The sequence below is a fragment of the Stegostoma tigrinum genome, chromosome 10 (genome assembly GCF_030684315.1).
Source record: "Stegostoma tigrinum isolate sSteTig4 chromosome 10, sSteTig4.hap1, whole genome shotgun sequence".
Classification (NCBI taxonomy): domain Eukaryota; kingdom Metazoa; phylum Chordata; class Chondrichthyes; order Orectolobiformes; family Stegostomatidae; genus Stegostoma; species Stegostoma tigrinum.
This window is the reverse complement of record NC_081363.1, coordinates 76,435,012-76,460,617: the sequence shown is the minus strand read 5'-3', so window position 1 is coordinate 76,460,617 and position 25,606 is coordinate 76,435,012. Positions and strand designations below refer to the sequence as shown.

General features: G+C 43.9%; 1 protein-coding gene across 1 annotated transcript in view; it reads left to right on the top strand.

Annotated features, from left to right (window-relative positions):
- LOC125455761 (fibulin-7-like) overlaps nt 1-25,275 on the top strand; it is a 46,738-nt gene extending 21,463 nt beyond the window's left edge. The window contains exons 3-8 of the mRNA XM_048538174.2: nt 4,579-4,749; nt 8,325-8,450; nt 14,926-15,054; nt 22,466-22,603; nt 22,763-22,901; nt 24,568-25,275. Of these exons, the coding sequence (XP_048394131.1) occupies nt 4,579-4,749; nt 8,325-8,450; nt 14,926-15,054; nt 22,466-22,603; nt 22,763-22,901; nt 24,568-24,928 (1,064 nt within the window). The 3' untranslated portion in view covers nt 24,929-25,275. The remainder of the gene's footprint in view (nt 1-4,578; nt 4,750-8,324; nt 8,451-14,925; nt 15,055-22,465; nt 22,604-22,762; nt 22,902-24,567) is intronic.
- Nucleotides 25,276-25,606: the final 331 nt, after the last annotated feature.

Below are 25,606 nucleotides of genomic sequence, written 5' to 3'. Positions count from 1 at the left end.
GGTCCTTTCATGGGCTCAATTTTCTTAGTCATTGTAGGTGCCCACCTAAAGTGGCCAGACGTGCAAAGAGTTCATTCATCAAACACGGATTCCTGAAAGTGTTAGCCACAAATAACAGGCCAAAGTTTACACGCAGGGAATTTCAGCCTTTCCTAAAGCCGAGTAGTATTTGACATGCAAGGAGAGTTCCATACCAACAAATATGTAATGGTCTGACAAACAGAGCAGTCCAAACTTTGAAGGCAGGCTTAAAGAAACAGCCTACAGTTTCACTAGATACCATGCTATCCCAGTACCTATTTGAGAGGACCACCTCTCAAGCAACTACAGGGAGAGCTCCAGCAGAGTTACTAATGGGGAGAAGACTGAGATTAAATCTGATCTTCCTGGACCTCACCAAGGGTAAAACAGCATCAGGAACGTCACTGCTGGACGCAAGGCTCTGCTAAGTGACAAGAGGCATTTTTCTTCAGGAGACAAAGTTTGGTACAGGAACCATGGGAATGGCCTTGCATGAGTAAGAGGGATGGTCGACGTGAAGTCAGGCTGAGTGACATATAAAGTTTGGCTGGGCATGACGGCCCTGGACCATTTGTGGATCAGACGTAAGCTGCAAATTCGCAAATAGTATGGGAGCTAAATGTGCCTGGCTCCTCCACTGCCTTTCCAACTGTTTCAGAACCTATGGATTCTCCCTGTCCATCAAATGTTGAAAATACCTTGGAATCTGAGATAGACACGCTGATATCGCTGCCTTGATGCCTTTGCTGCCTGAAGAAGAGAATGAACATTATTCTGAGATGCTCCGGGTGTAAGCGATGAGCAGTTGTGCGTCACATGTCACTCGTATCAAAGGCAGAGTTGAAGAAACCTGACCTGGTGCTAAAACGCCCCAGGAAGAGCTACAAAAAAAAGGGCCTATGTTCTCAGACTCAGCGGGGAGGGGAAACTAGTGGTTGTAATGAGGTCAGCCGGGTGGACTTCATAGAATATGAGTTCCCTGATTGAGGATGTTAACCTGGTTCAATCAGGAGCCCTGACTGACAGATATAAACAGAGATAGTAAGAATTGCCGATGCTGGAGTCTGAGATAACAAGGTGTAGAGCTGGATGAACACAGCAGGCCAGGCAGCATCAGAGGAGCAGGAGAACTGACGTTTCGGGTCTGGACCCTTCCTCAGAAATGGGGGAGGGGAAGGAAACTCCGAAATAAATAGAGAGAGGAGTAGGCAATGATGGAATGTGGATAGAGGAGCAGATAGGTGGAGAGAAGATGGGCACATCAAGGAGGCGGGGATGGAGCCAGTAAGGGTGAGTGTAGGTATGGAGTTGGTCAGTTGGGAGGGAGGGGTGGGTAGGTTGGACGGAAGATGGACAAGTCAAGGAGGCAGGGATGAGCTGGGCTGGTCTCGGGGTGAGGTTGGGGGTGGGAAGATTTTGAAGCTTGTGAAGTCCACATTGAGACCATTTGGGCTGCAGGGTTCCCAGGAGGAATACGAGATGCTGTTCCTCTAGCCTTTGGGTGGCATCATTGTGGCACTGGAGGAGGCCCAGGATGGAGGTGCCGTCCAAGCAGTGGGAGGGGGAGTTGAAGTGGCTCGTGACTTGGAGGTGTTGTTGCTTGTCACAAACCGAGCGTAGGTGCTCCGGAAAGCGGTCTCCAAGCCTCCGCTTGGTTTGCCCGATATAGGGGAAGCCACATCGGGGCAGCGGAAACAATATACCACATTAGCAGATGTGCAGATGAACATCCGTTAAATGTGGAAGGTTTTCTACGGGCCTGGGATGGAGGTGTAGTGGCAGGTGTAGCACTTCCTGCAGTTGCAGGGAAATGTGCTAGGGGTGGAGCTAGTGGGGAGTGTGGTGCGGACAAGGGAGTCATGGAGAGAGTGGTCCCTCTGGAAGGCAGATAAGAGTGGGGAGGGGAAAATGTCCTTGGTAGTGGGGTCAGACTGCAGGTGACGGAAGTGGCGGAGGATGATGCGTTGGATCCGGAGGTTGGTGAGGTGATACGTGAGGACGAGGGGAATTCTGTCTTTGTAGTTATTGCAGGGAGGGTGTGTGAGGGATCAGTTGCAGGAAACGCGAGAGATGTGGTTCTGCTCACTCTAAGATCTAGCGCTCAGTGTCAAAAACTGTCCATGTGTAAATAAAGGGTGACTTGGTGATGGGATACCAGCCTCTATGGAGTTATTTCAGAAACAGGAATAGACCAATCAACCTGTTGAGTGTGTGTGCCATTTTTCAGATGGACCATGACTGATCTAAGTCTCAACTTTATCCACTCGGATAGATTCCACCTGGAAACGTTCAGCATATCAAACAGCGTCTCTGGCAAAAGCAAAATCAAACTTCTCGTTAATGTTCCAAATTAAATACTTTGTGTCAGATCAGGTGAAATGAATGGTTTTTAAACGTCAGGATGGAAAGGGAATGTGAAGGGTAAAGTGGCATCAAATATCAAATACTGCTGAAATCTATCACCAGAGGCATTTCTGATAAACTCTTATTAGATACTTACCAAATGTGTAAATGGGGCAGATGATTTCCTGAAAGGAATCAATCAGTTAAACATATCCTGTGCTCGCAGATCTATACTTCAGTCATAAATGTCTGATAACTGAGTAATTTCCCTATAATTAATACTGAACAGACAGGTCTGTTGGTAGCTGATTTTTCCTGCCGTCCCATCATAAACAATGAAGTGATGTTGGTAAATTTCCCATGTAATGACACAATTGCTTGAAGTTATTGATTTGTGAAAAATTCTGACTGATGTATTTTCCCTACCTGTTGTTCAAAAATAAAAAGCCTCTGAAAGAAAACATCAGATCATGGAAGCTATTGTCTCTTGGTTCCTTTTGACTTTGTTTTGCTGATTGTATATTGATTAAGCTTCCTTCACTCATTTGTTTTTAGATTGCCTGGTATTATTGATTTTGCCGTCTTCTTCTGTTGTGAAAACAGATGCAAAGTGCTCGATTAACTAGGCTGCTGTTTTCTCCTTTTTCAACACACTTTCATCTGTGTCCATTTTTACTAGGATGTGCAAATACAACCTCTGACTCCAGCAGTCATGTCACCGTAACAACTTAAGACCTCCGCTCCCTCGGAACTTTTATGATATGGCCACCACATTTCTTTAAAGTTTCTGAACCTCCTTTCATAGTTTCCCAAATGTGTTAATTAGGTGTTAAAATGTTTTATTTTCATGAATTAAAGAAATAACTCCATTTTAATGTGTAGCAATCACTAACTGCTTTGCAGCCTGAAGTCAGGTAGTAGCATGTGAAACAATATCAATTCTAAAACATAGAAAAGTTCATTAAACAGCCAAACATACAATTGGGTGGAAAAGGCCAATTGTAACATTAAGTAGATTCTGAATAAGTAGTGTTATTTCTAGTAGCGAATCTAAGTTGTAATTGCTATTGTAAGTTGTAAAGTATTTTGAATAGAAAATTCATCAATTAGTTTTGCATTTATCTTAATCCTCCAAGGAGTGACTCACTCCCAGTTAGAGAAAAAATCACCGCTGAGCCTTGGTAGTCAAGCCTTTTCCTTGTAACGAGATGTTAGTAGACGTGAGTTTAAAGAATCTAAAGCATAAAATGTTTCTTTCAACTTCTTATCAGATTCTTATCAAATGTGTATACGACATAAGACAACTTATTGTTCTTTGAGGCTGCATGTATATCTGATATATGTAGGAGCTATGTCTTAAATTATAGTTAGGTTTAGCCCCTTTAGATGTTCACAACTAAAACTGGAACATAATTTCTACATAACATAGCAGCTCTTTCTGGTCCTGATAAACATTGTCTCACATTCAAATACTACATAAATTGCAGGCTTCATTAATTCTACAAAAGCCAACCTAACCAGGGTAGTGGAGGCTACTTTCCATTATAATCTTAAAACACAGAACCTTGACTAACATGGTTAAAGTTGTAAAAATTCCAGTTCAGTATAAACTCATTTTTATAAAATCTAATGTTGTCATTCCTGTTGATGTACTGAAAAAATATGCAGGTGTGCAATTTTTGTGTGTCTTTCTTGATATGTAACCTTTTACAAAATTCTTTATGCCCATGCTTATAGGCAAATAACCCATTTATCCTTCAATTTGGCCATATTTATTTATACTTTTTCCTTCACAGTGCGGGTAAGTTCCCATTCTAGAGACATGAGCTTGTAATCTATACTTTCTCTTTAGTGCCACACTTAGAAATGTGGCCTCTTTTCATAAGATGCTAAACCAAGGTGATAGTTGGGATTAAAATATTTCATGGAATGACATGAAGCAAAGTTCTGATCATGTATCTCATTGCTTATTGAAGTTTGCTGCGTGTAAATTGGCTGCTCCTATGCCTTCATCACAACAGTGAGCACATGGCAAGTAATAACACACATATTTATCTGACACATTATGGCATGTAGCCAGGTTGTAGAAGCTGTATTCCAGTTTTAAGTTCTTTCTTTTTTAAGGCCATGGCCCAGGCCAGAAACCATCCTTCACCGTAGTAACCTGTGACCTTGTTTCTCCTCAGTTTCACTTTCTACATTTCATTTCCACAGAAACTTGTCCCAAACTCAATGCTCCGAATAATGGAAAGAAGTATGGAAGCAGGTATTTAGTTGGCCATGAGGTACACTTTACCTGTGATCCTGGTTTTGTCTTAGTGGGATCAAACACCAGGGTGTGCCTCAAAGACAGGACATGGAGTGGACGACTGTCTTTCTGTAAAAGTAAGTGTCCAGCACTAAGTGAGGTAAAAAATAAATGTTTATATTGCAAGCCAGAAACGTTGCATTCCACTACTGGTTTTAAGAACTCACTTCTGGAGTACTGTTGATATTCCTGGTGTGTCAGCAATATAATTATATGCTATTCCTGCTTAAGAACTCCAACCCAGAGACTCATAGTGCAGTAATTCCTATATAATGGCAGCAAAATTCATTTTGACGCGAGTTCAAAGGCTTTTGTTGAGCTGACATGGCCCATTTTATTGCACAGACTCAGAAGCACCAGCCACTTCGATAATTAATAATAACTGTAGCGTCTTAAGTGTTCAATCTTCTTGGATTACATTGTGAAGGTAATATTTTGGTAAACCTGTGCCTCCCATTACAGTATCTCACTTCACTAACCCTCTAATTACAGTAAGCACCTTTATAGAATTGAATAAGCAGTTGTTTTGGAGCAAAATCTGATCCACTAACATTCCTGAGTAAACTGCTCCCTCTTGCCCAGGTCAGCTAATGTGAACGAGTTACTTCCCTTTGTTCACTGTGTATGTGCACGGGAATTAATAAAGGGACATGTGTTGTACAGTGGTGGTGGGTGAGCACAATTTCCATCAGCTAGTGTGCATATGTACAGGAGCTGACACTGAAATATACAAGTGTTGTACAGTACCATAAAAGACATAATCACTTGGACCCAGTTTGTAGAATTACAAGATTGGTGTTAGTGAAGAATACTGGAATTGATACTGAGACCAATGTGCATTCTTTAAGAATAGAGAGGATTGAATTGCTGTCTATTAAACTGACCCAAGGAAGGCTAGTGGATATTCGATCAGGATGTTCAAAATGCTAATACAGGCATGTTAGCTGGGAACAGCTTTGGCATATGAAGACACAGTCTTATCAAGACAGCTGGTAGTTCAAAGAAACCATGTCTTCTGCCATATGGAAAAGCATGGCACAACTGGTATTGGTGCTTTGTTATATTCATTAGCAGGATTGGCCACTACTGTCTACACCCAGCATTTATTGCCCTGAGGGCAGTTAAGAGACAACTACACTGCTGGGGGTCTGGAGTCACATGTAGGCCAGTTATGGTAAGCATGGCAGTTTTCTTCCCCAAAGGCCACTTGTCAATGATCACCACTGGATTCTTAATTCCAGATATTTATTGAATTCAAATTCCACCATTGGACATGGTGGGATTTGAACCCGGGTCCCCAGCATGTTACCTGAGTCTCTGGATTAACAGGCCATTACCTACCTGACCACTGCTTATAAGTTGTCAAAAGAAGAAGCTGTGGACAACTACGTGTAGTTTTATTAAAGGATGTGAGAGACAAGAGAGAAAAATAAGATCAGCCTGGAAAATATGGTCACATAAAATTAGCTCAAAAGATAGGCCTAAACACACAGGCAGCTCCTCCAATGAACACTGATATAATACTGTGAAAAGTGTCTGGAGAGGTGCAGATAACAGGCTATTTGGTCCATCCAACCTAGGCCACACACTGTGATACCTTTTGCATCACAGTAATGGCACCTGCCATTCGGGGTAACATGTGACCTTCTGACAAAGTCAACATAACAGATGACCCCCAGAACAGTTAAGCAACCAATGTGGGAAGTTTCTCTCCCAACCCTCTTAAGGTGATTGAACATAGCCAAGGCGATCGATCTAGCCCTACTACCAAGAGATGATTTCTTCAACCAGACCTCCCTCCTCTAGTTGGGGAATTCAACACATTAGCCTTCGTTGCAAAACTCAAAATGACCAGGAGTGGTGGGCAGTTCTGCCCTCATAATCTCCAAATTGACTAGGAAAATTCAACCATGGGGGTGACCACTTGGAGAAAAGTCACCTTCTAGAATGGAACAGAAGGACAAAGTACCCTGTTACCATTCCGCTCTCAGGGTGGGTTTTTCCTGTGTTTGCTCAGCAGAGAGGGAGAGAGAAAGTATCTGCCTGAAGGAGCAAGTGTTGTCAGGGAGGGAGTTCTGCAGGATCTGGAGTTTGAAGGCTGGGCCTAGCTGATGTGGGCGCTGGGGGAGTGGAGAGATGCCATCAGCTCACTGGGCCCAGTGAGGTGAGGGATGAGGGAGGCTGCAAGGAAACTGGGGGAGATTGAGATGACACAAGGGAGTTAGGTGAACAGGGATGGTGCAAGGGGGCTCAGTGGAGGGTTTGGGGAGGGGTATATTTTTGCCCTGCCCAGAATATGAGCCGATCGCCTGTTTCATTCTTCTCTGAGGGAAATATTATCACTTCCTGATTTATAACATACATCAGGCCTGGTATAACCATGGACCACGTCAAGGTGGTATGAAGCGTTTTGTCCACCTTGTAGTTAAATTGGGGATGCTCCCACCTGAATCAAAGGTTAAAATCCTAATCCAGAGCAAACAATCCGCAATATTGTGTGAATCCCTCTGTTGCAGTGCATTTCCCAAATGATCCCACGCCGCTCTGTCAAGAAGCTCTTTCTGATGCCCTAATCAATATTTATGTCTCAAACTGTGTCACTAAACAAGATTAACTAGTAATTCTTACATTGCCGTTAGTGGGATCTTGCTGTGCACAAATCTGTTGTTTTCCTCCGTACTATAGTGCTTACAGATACTACCCTTTAAAAACTCATTTTGACATGTGAAAGTAAGCATCTTTTTACACAAATTACTGTGGTTTCAAGGACTGCATTAAATGCCCTCCATATTCACCCTGTCTAGGTTATCACTATCACTGTGTTCCACACTGTCAAACCCAGTGGAAAATTGCAGTTTGCAATTTTTTCAGAGTTGTTTATATTTCCTTGCCATAACGTGGGTGTGGTATAGTTCCAGAGCGTGTGTGTGTGCGTGTGTGTGTGTGTGTGTGCGCGCGCGCGCGGAAGGAGCAGGAGCGGCCCACAGACCATTTCCACCTCATGCCTTTGGCTGTACCATCCTCTTTTGTTTCTGATGTTGTCTTGAGTCTGCACAGGCTTTGCTGTTCATTAAGTGTCACACCTACTTCATAGACCATGCAGGGCTGCACCCCTCCACTGACTCCATGCAGTTGAGGTAGGATACCTGTCTGTGCTGGTAAATGAGTTCTGATGAGGACCACACTTCACATCCTCCCAGATTTATTTGCCTGTCATTTTCTGTTCTTGCTGATTTATGTTATTCGCATCAAGGACTTCCATGGCCACCGTCCTACTTATGTCTATGTTCCTCTCAAGTCATACAGCCCCTCCCAGACCTCGGGGCTCTTCCAATTCAGGTCTTTTGTGTTTTTCAAATTTTCTTTGCTCCTCCGTTGTCAATTTGTACCTTCCTTTGAACGTCTAGCACCTTTGACTGTGGGATCCCCTTCTTAAATGTCTCTCGCCTCTAATCTCTTTTCGAACTTACCTCATTGCTTGCTCTAATGTCTCCTTCTACTGTTCAATCTGGAGGTTTCTTCTGTGAAGTGCCTTCGAGGGGCTGGTCACCTCGGTAGAGGTGCTGTTTAGGTGTAAATTGTTTGCTGGTTCAAGAGCACAATGTCTCCTTTGAATCTAATACTGCCCATTGCTTACATTCTCTGCCCTCAGATACAAACGAGTGTGCCAGTAATCCCTGTGTCAATGGTGGAACCTGCGTGGATGATGTAAACCGATTTGCCTGTCTCTGTCGTCCAGGTTGGGCAGGCTATAATTGCCACCTTGCCTTAAATTCAAGTAAGTCTTCCAAGTTGTATAACCCCATGACAGCGCTTATCCCAGGGGCTTGTGGGAAGATAGCTGAGTTCAACTTCCAGGCTGTTGCTCAGTGCTGTACGGAGCAGTGTGGTGTTGTAAATAGTGAAGAGTGCCATGAAAACCACCATTTATGATTATGTCAGATGGACTTCAGGGTAGAGCAGATTAGGTCTCTCCGTCTCTCCTTTGAGAATCTAAGACATGATCCCCCTCAAAGTCTATCTATGTTTGTTGTATTAAAATAACCTGCAACTAGTTGCTAACATGTAATAAACTTCTCTATTGAGGGAGGCTCTCTGGACCCAAAACATTAACACTGATTTTTTCTTCACAGATGCTGCCCAACCTGCTGAGCTTTTCCAGCAACTTCTGCGTTTGTTTGATGTAATAAACTGTATTTTGTTAACTACAAGAGTCTCTTCTAGTTTAACCAGGGATGTGATCTTCCACTGTCATACAAAACTAAGTGACCACTAGACAAACAATTTGGTTTCCTACACTCGGAAGATGTTGGCGGTAATCTTCATGAGCAGTAGCTCATACACTGCAGTGAGCTGGCATGTCCATGCAATGTGGTGAGCAGCAGTGTGTGATCTTCAGGATCAGCTTTCAGTCGCCTGCTCAGTCAGCAGTAGGGAAGAGCTCAAGTTTTAACAGTCCTGCAGAAGAAATTCTATGACAGTCCTCAACAAGGAAGAATACTTCAATGTTGTGAATTTTTGTGGACTTGCATTTAAAGCATTGTGAATTCCCATTTTTATTTTAGAGGTTAATGCAAGCAATTTAGAACCTTTTTTTTAATGAGACATTTCTTGCTAGTGACATGTCTTGCGATAATAATTTCTTTTCTATGAGCCCGCTGTTTGAGTTTATGGCTATTTTGGATGGCAGTGTCTGTTTTAGACATTGTTTGGAGCAGTAGGTGACCAACCTGTTAAAGAAACAGAGCTTGACTGTCCTTGCTGTCAAACCTGATTGTCCTCTTGAACAGTGTCTGGAGGAACCCTGTTTCCTACGAGGCTGCATTTGTGGACATCCCAGAGAGAACTGCCTACATTTAGTGTCACTCAGAATGATAGACTAACAGCCATCTCACATGTTGTGCATTCAAGAATGAACCATTATTGACCAAAGGTTTTATTGCCCAAAGTGAATCTCTGCAAAGAGAGATAGAGCGTCATTTCTTTCCTCCTTTTTCCTGGGGTGGCCATTCAAAAAGAGATTTACAAGGATAGACATTTATACTTTCATGTTTTAAACTATATGTAAATTAGCTTTTACACCTTTGGTAAATAAGCCTAAGTTTTGCTATAAATCTTTTCTTTGCTTGTTAAAGAAACTTGGTTGATAAACTTTGTCAAGTTTAAACCCCAAATTGAAAAAATATTCCAATTTGTCATAAGAGTAAATGGGTAAACCTATAACTACGATAACAAGGTGTAGAGCTGCATGAATACAGCAGGCCAAGCGGCATCTTAGGAGCAGGAAAGCTGACGTTTCGGGCCTAGACCCTTCTTCAGAAATGATTTCTAATGAACGGTGTCGGCCCGAAACGTTAGCTTTCCTGCTACTAAGATGCTGCTTGGCCTGCTGTGTTCATCCAGCTCTACGCCTTGTTATCTTGGATTCTCCAGCATCTGCAGTTCCTACTATCTCTGAACATATAACTGTGTTTTGGTCAGTGTAGCAGTGGACAAAAATAAAGATAAAGGGCATTCCTCTGGACTCTATCATAACAATGGTAAAAGTATTTTAGAGATGGAATGAGTTACTGCAACAAGAAAGTTGGTTTTCTACTTTAGGGAAAAGAGGAATTTATAACTCGAAAACAAATATAGGTGGTGGTGGTGTGAGGTGTGTCTGTGGGACCAGCCTGGAGTCTAAGTTCAAACATGCATGAATAGACGTTGGAGTCTCTCAATAAAGATTATAAATCCTGCTGGGCCAGAGGAAACTTTAAATGGCTCAGTAATCCATGGACAAATTTTGAAGTTAAATTCTAAATTGCGACAGCTCTGCTCAAATGAGTGAGCGGACAGAGGAACGACCGATCAGAGAAGAGCCTGTCAAGAAACAGATGGGGAAGATGGAAAGTTTCAAAGGAAATTTTCAATGGAAACAAAACTAGTCTCAATGGATTCTAAAAATGTTGGTGTAAGGAATTTGTCAATGGTATTGTCAATGAGATAGGAACTTGTGACTGGAATGTTTTCTGATTCCATCAATACTGAAGAGATCTCAAACTACAAGAGCTAGCAAGATTTGTGAGGAAAAACCAGCAGGGGCAACGAATGAGCCACATATCAAACTTGAACACATATAAACAGTTGTTTGGTAATGCAAAACTTGCCGAAACAAGACATTTTTGCTGAAGCTTTTCATCTTACATTCATTTGGACAATTTGCAAGAGCATCAATGACAAGGGGAAAAAAAAATATACTGTGTGAGTGGAAAGTGCTAATTGGTTGGCAAATGGACTTTGTTGGCAAAGGTGATGAAATAGGTGATAACAAGGTGTGGAGCTGGATGAACACAGCAGGCCAGGTAGCATCTGAGGAGCGGGAAAGCTGATATTTTAGATCTGGAGACTTCTTCAGAAATGAGGAGGGGAATGGGGCTCTGAAATAAATAGAGAGAGGGGGAAGCGATGATAGAAGATGGAGAGTGGAGCAGATAGGTTGAAGAGAAGATGGACAGGTCAAGGAGGTGGGGATGAAGCCAGTAAAGGTGCATGCAGGTAGGAAGTTGGGATGGGGGTTGGTCAGTGAGGAGGGAGGCGTAGATAGGTGGGAGGTACAGGTCAAGGAGGCGGGGATGAGGCTAGTAGAGGTGAGGTGAGTGTAGGTAGGAAGTGGGGGTGGGGCTTGGTCAGTGAAGTAGGAGGGGCAGACAGGTGGGAGAAAAGATGGACAGGTCAAGGAAGCGGGGACGAGATGGAGGATGTGGTCGGGGGGTGGGGAGATTTTGAAGGAATAGTTGAGGTGTGTGTACATCACATAAAATAAAGAATTGTGGATGCTGGAAATCTGAGACAGAAACTGAAATTGCTGGACATACTCGATAGGTCTGGCAGCATCTCGTATCCGTGCGTGCTCCCCACAGGTGATACCAGACCTGCTGAGTTTCTTCAGCAATTTCTGTAGTGTGCAACCATATTCTATTGGCAGAAAGGTGGTTTGGGACACCTTGAGATTTTGAAAGGTGCTGTTTAAATGCAAATCTCTCTACCTTCCTGTCTTTACACTTCAGACATTTTAATTTTCTTCCAACCTTGCAGTGATATAATTTCCCAGGAGAGATTAGTAAAATCTACACTTAACAATTTGTCTGCCGTAATTAAAGATTTGAGCTGATGAAGGTGCACAAAAGCTTCACTTGGTTTGAAATCAGTGGAGAATTTTAAATGGGCTCGGTACTAAGCTGCCTGTAAAATAGCTGATGTGCTCGAACTCTTTTCAGTGGTGCCTTTGTGTTTGACGTGCATAGTGATGACGTATAGTTGGCACAATTTGCCTTATGCAGGTGGCTGCCCTACATAAATGTGGATGGTGTAAATGATGGGAACTGTAACTTGATGTGGGGTAGAGCTGAAAGAGAAGTGACTTGAATTATCCTCTGAGGTGATAGAAGACAGCTCTAATGCCTAGTGGCATGCAATACTGATTAGGGAATTGATGTGAAACAGTGAGCTTAAAGCAGGCTAAGTCTAACACATGGTGTAAAGGTTGGTTTCGAACTGTTGGCTCTCACCGCTATTAGCAGCGTGCTCTGTGGGGTTCTGGGAATGTTGCCAGGCTTATTTTACCTTGGGAATGCAAGTCGTGTCTCACGCTAACTATCCTAATCGCTTGAACTGATCCCGAGGTATCTCCAGTGACAATGGGACCCCTGTTTCCTTCAAAAGCAAAGAACGAGCTTGCTGCTCGGGGGCCAGAGATCAGCTGACAGCAACAAAGAATGGAACACAACAAGTGAATAGCGCAGCATACAGATTAATAACTGTAGCTCCTTGTGTCTCTGCCTCACTCTCTTATTGGCCAGTCATCCACATGGAGGAGGAATCAGTGCTGGGTACCTTATGACTCTGGGACCAGCCCATTTCTGAAGAAGTTTGGATTTTTTGTTAAGGGACTGAAGATGCCCTGTGCAAAAACAAAAGCAGGCTACAAAGAGAAAGGCAGCCAGACAGCAGCTTGCGTACATATCACACCTTTCAGTTCCTCAGCATACGCCAAAGCATCTTACAGCTGATTTATTGAAGCATAGTTATTACTGTAACATAGGAAGGTTGACAGCCAATTTGTGCACAGCACATTCCCATAAAGAGCAATAAGACAGTGATAAGGTTGGCACAGTGGCTCAGCGGTTAGCACTGCTGCCTCACAACACCAGGGACTTGGGTTTGATTCCAGCCTTGGGCAACTCGCTGTGTGGAGTTTGCAAAATTCTAGGGTAGGAGGTTGGGACTGCATGGATGCTCTTTGGAGGAGCAGTGTGAACTTGATGGGCCGAATGGTCTGCTTTCAGATTGTAGAGATTCTAAGATCCGAGTCAACTGTAGCATAAAGGATAATTATCAGCAAGGACACTGCTATTTGTGTGTGTGTGTGCATGCGTGCCTGCATTTATTTATATATTTGTTTTTGCAATACGGGCATTTATTAACCTAATTGTCCTTGAGGAGGCATCAAGTTGCCTTCCTGAACCATTCACAGCCCTCTGAGGTAGGGTGTTTATCCAAAAAGTGTAAGTGGGATATTCAGCAGGTTTAATGAGTGGGCCAAACCATGGTGGATGGAATAAAATATTGGTAAAGAGTAGAAAAGCTGACAACTAGTTAAATAGGAGAGATTGCAGAATTATAAAGGACAGAGTGATCTGCGTACCCTGATACATGAATTGCGTGTCAGTATATACATCCAGCAAATAATTAGGAAGGCAAATGAAATGTTGAAGTTAACTGCAAGGGGAATGGAATTTAAAAGAGGGAAAATCTTTCTGTAGCTGTACAGGGCTTTGGTGAGGAAGCGCCTGGAGGACCTGTACATGTTTTGAAAAAACAGTTGTACAATTTGAAGTGGTTGAGAGAAGGTTCACTCAACTCATTCCTAAGAAGAGGGGGCTCATCCTTCAAAAAAAGGTTGACCTGCTTGAGCCTGTACTCATTTGGGTTTAGAAGAATGGGAGGTGATCTCATAGAAATGTACAAGATCCTGAGGGGGCCTATGGGTTGCATGCAGGAAGGTGTGGAGTGTGAGTATGGGTAAGTCTCTCTTATGGACAGATTAGAACTAGGGACATAGTTTAAGAATAATAGAGTTCCCTTTCCAGACAGATATGAGATTTTTCTGTCAGAGAGAGTTGTTAGTCTGTATTGGTCCCTTCCCGAGGAAGCAGTAGAGGCTTGGGTCATTGAACTTATCTACATGACAGAGAATGTCATGGTTTGATGTGCACTACACAACATGACCCGACAATGTGGATAACGCAATACTGCAATGGGAGAAACACAAGTAACACTAGCCATCCTGAGCTGACAGAGGTTTCAGAGCACGAGGAGAGGCCATATATTTGGATAAGTGATAAATGGATGATGCGCAATGGAAGCTAATGAACACAAGGTCCCTCTAGTAATGAGCCATCTGCATGACTAGCGACCCATCACCAAAGCTCCATTACCTTCCGTGGAAATAGACCTTGCCCTGGCACCCTCCCCCATTGACAGACCTGCATTGTCTACAATGTGCACTAGAACAAACAGTGGAATGCCCTGTTCTGGTAGGGCCCCTACATTGGAGCCCAGAGGCCTAAGTTCAAGTCCCAACTGTTCAGAGGTGCGTCTCTGCGAGGGGGCCGTCATAAATGCTGGCACAGCCTTGTTGTGCTGAGAGGCTCGTTCTTGTATTTCAATGTACCAAACCTGTTGGAGCATTTGAATTATAGGAAGAGGCTGAATAGGCTGGGGCTATTCTCCCTGAGTGTCGGAGGCTGAGGGGTGACCTTAGAGAGGTTTATAAAATCATGCAGGGCATGGAAAGGGAGAATAAGCCAAGTCTATCTTCAAACAGTAGGGGAGTCCAAAGCTAGAGGGCATAGGTTTAAGATGAGAGGGAAAAGATTTCAAAGGGACCTAAGGGGTAACTTTTTCACACAGCGACTGAGTGGATTGAGCTGCTGGAGGAAGTGGTAGATGCAGGTAGTTACAACATTTAAAGAAATTTGGACAGGTACGTGACTGGGAATATTCAGCAGGATATGGACCAAATGCAGGCAAGTGGGACTAGTTCAGTTCGGGATACCTGGTTGCAATGGGCAAGTTGGACATAGGGTCTGCTTCCATTCTGTATGACTCTATGACACAATACTCCAGGCCTAGCCAGTAACTTGTAAAGGTTTTGCATCAGTCCCGTGCTTGTGTTCACTGTGTCGCCACTTATTTCTTGCTAATGGCAGAGTGGACCACATCGCAGAGTGACTCGTCCTTCAGTCATCAGCCACATTGCACCGATGTCCGGGGCTCACAACATTGCAGCTGCGACTCAGGGTTCCATCTCAGCGGGAAGGATGTTAGACAGTGTCGAGGTAAGGTGGACTTCACTGTGTTTGCAGCTGAGTCTCTTCGTGCAGCTCACCTCCACAATTTTCTTACGCAAATCCGACACTGCTCACAATCAGCCACGAGCCACTCGATCACTTGAATTGATTTAACCTCTCATGTGATAGAACAAAACAAGCAAGTTACACAATAATCCATCAATCAATTGATATCAAGCCACCCAAAAAGGTATTGGGGTCAGTGAGCACGTACTTCATCCATGCGGTAGGTTTTAAAGGGGTGGTGGAGAATTTTCAGGAGAGAATTCCAGAACTGAAGGCCTGGCTGCCGATGTTGTGGTGAGGGTAATTGGGAATGAGGAAGCGACATTGGTAGGGTGCGGGGATTCTGGTGGGGTGGGGTGGGGTGGGGGCAAGTTGGATGGACGAAGGAGGTTACAGAGATGGGGAGGAGCTGAGAGGATGGAGGAATTTAAAGATAAAAATGGAGAGTTTCAAAATTGAGGCATTACCGGACTGGAATCCATAAGTCAGTGAGCACAGAGGTGATAGAAGAATGGGACTTGGTGTGAATCTGTCCTCCATTCTACAAATGGCACAGCAGGCTCAAGAGGCCAATGATCTTCTCCTAATCTTGTCTCAAGCTTTGAAGAGGTGATTTGATTATTACTGACCTATATTGATAAAGTGATGCCACTGTTCAATATTTTATCTTCCAGAATATTTTTTGGTAAAGGGAAATGATTGTTTTGGCCTAATACTTAAATTCTTATTTTAATAATCTTCTCCACTTGTCCTCCCCAGAAACTGAAATAGGCCATTCAGCCCCTAAAACCTAGTCCAACATTCAAGTAGATTGTAAAAACTGAAAGAACTATGGATGCTGTAAGTGTGAGAAACAGTACCCGCTCACAAACTCAGCCTGAGACAAAGCCTTGGAAACAAGACAATTTTATTCTGTACGATCTTGCAAGATAGGGTGTCTGCTAGACAGGCACACACTACAAAGCATGTTAAACATTCTTATACAGTTTACAAGTTGTGGAATCATGCCTCCCTGCTCCCATTGGTCCTCTCTTATCCTATCATTCCCCATCCTATTGGACCACCCTTGTTTATTGTTCCCTATTCTGCCGGCCGAAAGCCCCATCCCCTTGTTTACTGCAATCCTTATTTGGTTATCCTAAAGAACGCTAGACATGCTGTATGTGCGAATCATCAGGTTTGCAGAAATAAACCTCTGCTACCACATCCTTATCTCTACCACATCCGTGTCTCTACCACTTCCTTGTCTGTAGAAACAACATTTCTGGTCGTGCTAACTGCCATCTTTGCAGAACCTAGTCTCTGGTTAATGATAAACTTCTGCAACAAAATCTTGTGACTACAACGGTCTTCTTTTGCAAGATCCCACCATTCATCCTTATCTGCAGAAACAACATTTCTAATCTCTCACAATTCCCCCTTTTTCTTTTTCTCAAACTGTTGTTTCTGCACTAATTAAGCCCCTTTTCTAATTCATTTTCCCATTTTCTGCCATCTTACGCTTGCTGGCGTTGAGGTTCACAAGGTTAGCCCTTACGTCATTCTTTGTGATGTTCGTTTTTCGAACTCTAGAAGCATTCTTTGACTTTCTCTTTGTTGCATACCATCTGCTGATTGTAAAAGCATCTGGTGATGTACTTGGGTTCGTTCCCCTAGAGACGTCATTAATTGGTTCAGTATCCATTTGAGGACATTAAACCCCACCACCAGACCCACCAATATCAATAATCCATAGATGGCCAAATTAACCAACCACCATCCCCAACCAGTTCATCCCCAATTCCCCCATTCCCAGCCTTTTTCATTCCGGTATCGGTTACCGGCCTCCCTTATCTTGGCAATTTTGTCTTGCACGTGTTGGGAGATATCAGTAATGTTATGGGAAACCTCAGGTATGTATGTACAACACTCTTCCCCAATTAGTGCACAGGTACCACCTTTCTCTGCCAGAATACAATCTAACGCCATCCTATTCTGGAGAGTCGTTAGCCTGGTGGCAATCATTTCGGTCGTTATGGCCGCCACTTGGGATTGGGTCTCGGCCAATGCGTCAGCAGTATTGTTGGCCAACTCCTCCAGGTAAGGCGCCAACTTTTGTATTTCTTTTCTTGCTCGGGCAGTCTCATACGTAGGTATCAAAGTCCAGAGGAAGCGATCCCCTTCAGTTACTTCTCGGGGTGTCGCTTCCCTCCCTGCTCATTCTGAGTTATTTCTGGGGTTTTATCTAACAGCCTCAGATGGGGAATTAGGTAGGCGAGGTAACAACAGCCACTCCAGCCCTTCTGGTTTTGAGGCAGTGTTAGATCAAGATCATAACATTCATGCATTTCTACGCTTCCTATGCATTCGGTCACCCGAATGTACCTTTCCCCGGGGATAAAGGGATAGGCCTCTAGGCCACATATCCAATATGTCCCGTTCAATATTTGAGGTACATTTGTGCCAGTAGCTTGGCTGGTGGCGACACAAGATGAGTTTCCTAACTGGAAGGGTGCGCTGTCATTCTGATTGCAGAAACAAGTAGTATTGACTGCTCCTTTCGGTGGGGAAACCCTAAGGCCATCGATAGCACCCAGGGTTTTCGGGGCTGGTCGTGGGAACCATCTGCGAATTTATAATCACCCCTTTCAGATCTACATTTGGTATCATTTGAGCCCAAGTCAAATTGTTGTACCTCGTACACCTCTCTATTGGTAAATGGTAATACTGTGAGAGGGATTCTAGATTCTCCATGGTGTGGGATCGCAGCACATACCCAACAGTCAGTACGCCCCGTTACTCTAGCATAATGGTGACATAACGCGGTAAAATGATTCTTCCCAACCCCCTTGGCAACTAGCGCCAATATTATCGTAACAATGTAAAGCTGCCTGCTCATTTCAGCTTCCCAACCCCTATCTGTCTATTCCCTAACCCTTTAAATACCCGGGAGGCATGAGTTCACGCAACGCTTACAATTCAAAAAAAAATTAACCAATACTTAATAGTCTCTCATATCAGTTCAATTCATTCTTTCTGCTCAGTTTGACTTTCAAAGGGTTGTCTGTAGGATGCTTGCCACTCGGCCGGAGGGGAAGGAGCGTCCACCGGACCCTTAACACGAGTCTGATGACTCCACCCTTTCTCAGCAGTACGAATGGCTGTTTCAGTAGTCAGGAGGGTTAGGAACGGTCCCTCCCAGCTTGGGTGCAGTTTGGTATCTTTCCAAGTTTTGATCAGGACCCAATCACCTGGTCATACTGCGAACTCAAGTGGAGGTGTCTGGGTCAACAGACCCTTCTTCCTAAGGACAGACAAAGAAGAACCAAGCGCCACAATATAGTTCTTTAAAAACTTGTCATTGAACTCTACAGTTGGTAATTCCCCTTTTCCACCCACGAAAGGTAATCCAAACATCATTTCATAAGGAGAGAGGATATAGGGTATTGTCTAACCCGAACCGTCTCATCTTTTCAAGTCAGTGTGATTACCAACGGGGTAATAGTTAGGTGCCCTGCGTTATCAGCTCTCGCCCACACATCAGGACTGATTTGTTGTTCTTCCCTCGGCCTTAACATAGCCATTGTTACAGCTACCGCACTATTCTCTACCCCAATTTTTAAGCCCAGCAATATAATCAAATCCCTACCTAGTAAATTACTCCCAATGTCGGGAATGTATAGTAACTGTCCTGTCACTTCCTTATCATCGTTTCTAATTACGGTTGGTGCAAAAATAGGCACTGGGAATCCTTCGCCTTTTACTTCAGAAACCCTGAGATACTTGTTAGTCAATTTAACACTAGTAGGTATAAAACTTCGGGATGACCGTGCCGCACCGGTGTCCACCAAGAATACTGCCTCCTCCCCTTCAGGCCCCACCTTTAAGTTGATCAAGGGTTCCCAGTGGGCCTTAGGAGGAAGGAACCCCTGACTCCCCTAATCCTCATCGAGGGCCATTAGGGAGACCGTTTCCCTTTCCCGTGTTAACTTTGGGCATTCCCGCTTAAAATGTCCCACTCTCCCACAACGGTAACATCCCGCCTGTCGTCTCCAGCGTCTAGTATCTGCCTCTTCTCTTTGTCTCTCTTTCTGCCTCCGTGTTCCCTGTTCAACTCTTTCTTTCTTTGTTACTTCGTTAATGGCGGCGACCATCATTTTTGCTTTTTGTTTCTGCTTCTCGTCCTCCCTTTTTACATTTACCTTCTGTGCCTCTCGTAATAATTCCTCCATCTGTCTCTCACTCCATCCCTCTATTTTCTGTAATTTCTTTTGTATGTCCAGCCATGATTTAGTTACAAACTGGACTTTTAAAAGTCCCTGAGCTACCGGATCATCGGGATCCATCCCCGAATACTTCCTCATGGCCTCCTTGAGCGTTTGAAGAAATGTAGAAGGAGTTTCATCCTTCTCTTGTCGTACTTCGAAGGCTTCAGCAAAATTCTGCGATCTGGGTGCTGCCTCTTTAATTCCCAATATTACCATTTCTCTCAAATCCCGCATTGATGCTCTATCGTGTCTATCATTATTGTCCCAATGAGGATCGGCATTCGGGAATTTCTGATCTGCGGGGACCACATTCAGTCCTGCTGGGTGTCTTTTTTTCCCACTCCTGTAAGGCCGCCCTCCTAATCATACCTCATTCTTCCCCCAGAATAGGGTTCCTAGAATTGCCATCAGTTCTCCCCAGGTATATAAATTGGGTCCTAGGAATTGATCTTACTGTTTGGCCAGTCCGACCGGATCCTCTATTAAACTTTTCATTTCTTTTTTAAAGATTCTGACTTCGCTACTGGTTAAGGGAGCGTTCACATACCCAATGCCACCACTCCCAATCGGGACCTCCCTTAAAGGGTATAACTTTTCCTTTTCCTTTGTTTTCTGCCCCTTCTCTACGTGTGGCAGATCGTGTAATTCTGGGCCCCCTAGGTTCCGTATCTTTTACTTCAGAGTCTGGCTCTTTTTCAGGTGCTGGGGTTTGTTCTGGGGCTGTGGGCTGGCTGTAGGGTGGTGGTAAACATGTTAAGGGATCTCATTGTGGTTTCTCTTGTTCTTCCTTTCCCTGCCCTCCCCCGATCTTTCTGTAGTCATAGGATATAGTCCTACCTTCGCACCTCCTATCCAACAAGCCGCATAATCTGCTCAGCTTGACTGAATGGTTCTTTCTGATTGACGTATATATTTAGGTATTGACACAACCAATCTTCGTCAGATCCATATTTGGGCCAAAAAATATCAGGTACCTTAATGATTTCTTTAGATCGAACAAAACAACAATAATTTATCATTGTAGTCTTGTCTTTCTCCTGCATCTGGGAGCTGTATTCCCAACTGCTCAACATTCTCCCCAAAGGGCTGTCGGCGGAATATATTCCATTTTGACATTATTTGCAGATCAATCGCTACTCAGGCAACTCCCCTTGCCTCCCATTGTTGCTAATTTCAGTAATCTTATCGAGATCCGGTGTCGCCTTCTTCCACACCCACTTCAGGGTCCTCACCTTCACGTGGGGGATTTCCCCTCTTAACAACCGGTCTAAGACTGGGTGCTGGAATCAGGCAGACACCTTACTCGTTCGATTAATCAGGCCAATTATATACTTTTTATATTTCGCAAATTCCCCATACTTCCCATATGTCCCGACCACCAAGGCAATACTTAAAGGTCTGTTTTCTTACCTTGGTCCGTGCATGGAGTTACCTGGTCGTTATAACTCTTCCCCGTACTTCCCGTACGTCCCCGCAGCAATACCTGCAGCAAATACCGCTGCTCCCCCGGTCGCCCGGACAGATCTTTAAGACCTTTCCTGACCCGGGTCTTGTGCACAAGAGTTACCCGACCGGACCCGCTGCGTCTACCCGTCTTGTTTCCAGGGTCTCCTAGTCCGGATCGCACTCGCCCAAACCGCAAACGACAAACAAGGGAGTTGGAGATCGCCGAAATCGGCGAGGCGCGCCTTCCCCATCGTCCCAGGAGTGTCGAGTGGTCGGAGTGTCGGATCCCGGACGAGCCCCCAATTGTGAGAAACAGTACCCGCTCACAAAATCAGCCTGAGACAAAGCCTTGGAAACAAGACAATTTTATTCTGTACGATCTTGCAAGATAGGGTGTCTGCTAGACAGGCACACACTACAAAGCATGTTAAACATTCTTATACAGTTTACAAGTTGCGGAATCACGCCTCCCTGCTCCCATTGGTCCTCTCTTATCCTATCATTCCCCATCCTATCGGACCAACCTTGTTTATTGTTCCCTATTCTGCCGGCCGAAAGCCCCATCCCCTTGTTTACTGCAATCCTTATTTGGTTATCCTAAAGAATGCTAGACATGCTGTATGTGCGAATCATCAGGTTTGCAGAAATAAACCTCTGCTACCACATTCTTATCTCTACCACATCCGTGTCTCTACCACATCTTTGTCTGTAGAAACAACATTTCTGGTCGTGCTAACTGCCATCTTTGCAGAACCTAGTCTCTGGTTAATGATAAACTTCTGCTACAAAATCTTGTGACTACAATGGTCTTCTTTTGCAAGATCCCACCATTCATCCTTATCTGCAGAAACAACATTTCTAATCTCTCACGTAAGTCAGGAACAAAACAGAACTTCTGAGGAAGGGCCACTGGACCCAAAACGTTAACTCTATTTGTTCCTTCACAGATGCTGCCAGACCTGAGCTTTTCCAGCAACTTCTGTTTTTGTTCAACTAGATGGTGGTGATTGGTCTCTTAACTCCACTTACCCATCTTTTGCCCCCTGAAATCCTGACAAAAATCTATCAGTCTCCTTCTGAGAACTCCAATTAACCCCCACAAACACCACTATTTGTGCAAAATTTCTATCCTTTGGTCAGAAGAGGCTATAAGGCATTCTTTTCTCATGGGATCTTTTTCTTTTTCTCTTTGTCACTCTATCTCTCTTTCTATCTGTTAATCTTTCTCTTTATCATCTACCTTTATATGTATCTTTATCTCTTATCTTTCAATTTACTTCTATTTATTTCTCTTTTTATTTCCTTTATCTCTCGCCTCAGTATCTTTATCTCTTTATCCTTCTCTTTATCTTTCAACTTATCTCTTTCTTTCTCTTTCTATTTATTTTATCTTATCTCACTCTTTCTCTCTCTCTTCCCCATCTCCCTGACCTTCCAAAAATGTTGATTTGTTTCCTAAACCCTTTCAGTGCAGTTCACATGCTGTAATCCTCCCTCTGTGATGATCTAAATCAGGATATTCTAGCACAGCGATTCTTGCTGGCTTTTCCTGTTGCAAACTCTCTCAAAGATGCAACAAATGCATCGCGGCCTGAAATTCTGCATTTGGGTTTTCCCCCAGTTTTGTGGTGGTCCGTTGAGAGCACTTGTTTACCGAATGCTTAACTGTCACTGAGTGTGTGTGTGTCTCTGTCCTTCAGATGTGGATGAGTGCGAGTTGTTTCAGGCAGGTCAACTGGCTCGACTCTGTGCATATTCTTGTGTGAATACACCAGGTTCATATCGTTGTGCGTGTCCCTCCGGATACAACTTGCAGGAGGATTCACAGGCCTGTGAAGGTAAGCACACCTCAACTCCATACCCAGCCATCTGTTTCGATCTACATACCTCACTTCTGTGTTGAGGTAACTCAATGCTGCCTGCCTCAAAGCAAATGTAACTCTGTCTGTGAGCTGTACGTTATCACTTATCTCATTGTTACAGTCTTGCTTCTATAGATATTAATGAGTGTACAAGCAATCAACACAACTGCACCAGGGAGGAGATTTGTATAAATATACATGGGGGATTCCACTGTGTCCGCCCTGAGTGTCCAAAGTCTCGCCTCAATGCCAGCTACGTAAAAACATCACAATTGTAAGTGCTAGTGCTTTTAAAGAATATCTCTTTTGGGCGTAAAGTGTAACTAGAATCTGAGTGTTGTCTTTCAGTGATCAAGACTGGACATGAGGACGTGTTTAAGTGAGGGTACACTTGGCCAATGTCTTGTATCTGCAATACAGGGAAAGAGAAACATGGAAACCAGTGGAGGCAGAATGCCTTAATCACTTGAGCCCCAGTTGGGAACTAACAAGAGGGTGGGTGGGAGGAGTAGAAAGAGAGACAGAGGAGTCAAGTAACTTATTACATCCATAATTATCAAGCAAATATCTCTGTATTTATCCCCAGAGTGCAGTTTAAGCTGAAACATGATGCACACAGAATCTAAACATCATGCTAAAACTGACAGCTTGAATACACAGAGCATTATATTTAATGACCAGCCACAGATACTAGGAAAACCACAGAGGCTTTCATCTGAGTTTTTAATGCAGATTACTGCTAGCTCTCTCAGTAACTCCCAATATCCCTTTGCCAGAGATTTCAAAATGCATGAACCAAACAAACTTAGAAGTGCCATAAACTGTGAGGTGGATTATGCAGAATTTCAGATGGACACTGGCAGCTGAGGCTCAATGCTGATAAGTGAGGAGATACATTTTTAATAGAAAGAATATGGAGAAAATAGAACATAAGGGATATAATCTAAAGGGTGTGTAGGAGCAAAGGGAGAGAGATAATGGGAACTGCAGATGCTGGAGATTCCAAGATAATAAAATGTGAGGCTGGATGAACACAGCAGGCCAAGCAGCATCTCAGGAGCACAAAAGCTGACGTTTCGGGCCTAGACCCTTCATCAGAGAGCAAAGGGACCTGGATGAATGTGAATATAAGTCAGCAAAGGTTGTAGGACAGGCAGAGAGAGTAATTAATAAAGCACACAGTATATTGGAGTACAGGAGCAAGGGGTTTATGCTGAATCTGTATAATCCATTAGTTACACATCAGTTTGAATATCATGGACTGTTCTGGTCACGACATTTTGAGAATATGAACTCATTGGAGAATGATTCCAAGGATGAGAATCATCAGTTACGCAGATCGATAGGAAAAGTTGAGACCATTTTCCACAGAGAGGAGAAACCTATGAGGAGATTTGATTGAAGTTTTCAAAATCACGAGAGGCCTGGACAGAGTGGGCAAGGAGAAATTCTTCCTGAGGATTGGAATGAGAGGTCACAGATTCAGTAATTTGCCAAAACAGTAAATGCAATGAGAAACAATTTAATCACAGTGAATGGTTCAGGTTTGGAATGGACTGCCTAGAAGTGTGGTGGAGGCAGCTTCAATCAAGAAAATATTTGATCATTATTTCTTTAGAAATAAGGAGGAACGTTATGTGGAAAGTTTGGAAGAATGGTACTAGGTCATGAGGGTCACTCTGAGAGAGCCTTCTGCGCCGTAACCGTTTGGTGCTTCAATGAAATGTGAATTGGTTTTAGAATGGTAACATTTCCTGGCTATCCGTCTGCATAGTTCCCAACCTTTCAATGCTGCAGTGTAGGCCCAAAGAGTAGCAGTAGCACATGGAAGGTGCTGTCAGCCCAACCTGCTGATGCATACACACAGAATATACGTCTGAAACGTTAAAGCTTTTCGTTGTCCCTAACTCCTACAATTTTTTTTATCATTTTCTTTCCAGTAAATGTGAGAGAAACCCATGCCTGGTGGAAAACAAGCTGTGTGCGAACGCTGCATACTCCATTACCTTTCACTACCTGACCTTAACCTCCAACCTACGAACCCCAAGGCCCCTGTTCCGGATGACGAGCAGCCGATTCACGGGCGACACCATGCGCTTCAGCATTGTAGGGGGCAATGGGCAGAACCATTTCTCCATCCAGCGCTCAGACAGGCAAACAGGGGAGCTAGTGCTGGTGCAACCTATCCAGGGCCCCGCCACCTTGGAGGTCGAAATGGAGATGACAGAACTCTCTGGAAAAACGGTCCTGACGAAGCACATCTCCAAGGTCATCATCTTTGTCTCACGATACAACTTCTAGGCAACATTCAGCTTCCATTCACTCCTCTTTCCGTTTTATTTTTGTTGTGATGTGTCGAGATAAATTGTGTGTGTGTGTGTGTGTGTGTGCGTGTGTGTAACCAATAGAGAGTTAAAGTGCTGTTTTTTTTAAAAAATGTAGAATATCAGGCTACACAACTATACCGTATGTGCTACTGCCTTGTTAGAAGGAAGGGAAAAGAGATTGGAGAACTGGATGTTAGTGGAGGGGTGGGAGAGAGAATGTCTGATAGTCGTAATGATATTTCTATGCACGTAGAACCAAATGTGTATTAAGGAGATAGTAGGAACTGCAGATGCTGGAGCGTCTGAGATAACAAAGTGTGAAGCTGGATGAACACAGCAGGCCAAGCAGCATCAGAGGAGCAGGAAGGCTGACATTTCGGGCCTAGACCCTTTTTCAAAAAAAAATCCTGATCTGAGATGTCAGCTTTCCATCTCCTCTGATCCTGCCTGGCCTGCCGTGTTCCTGCACCTCCACCCTGTGTTATCTCTGACTCCAGCAACAGCAGTTCTTACTATCTCTGAATGTAACAAGGATCCTGCGTGTGTGAAAGGGCAGTACCTTCACTTCACAAAGACGCCCTTCACTCTCACTTCATCTTTAATCAACATTAGACTGATATTATCGTGATATTAAAGTGGGTGTGCTAAGGTA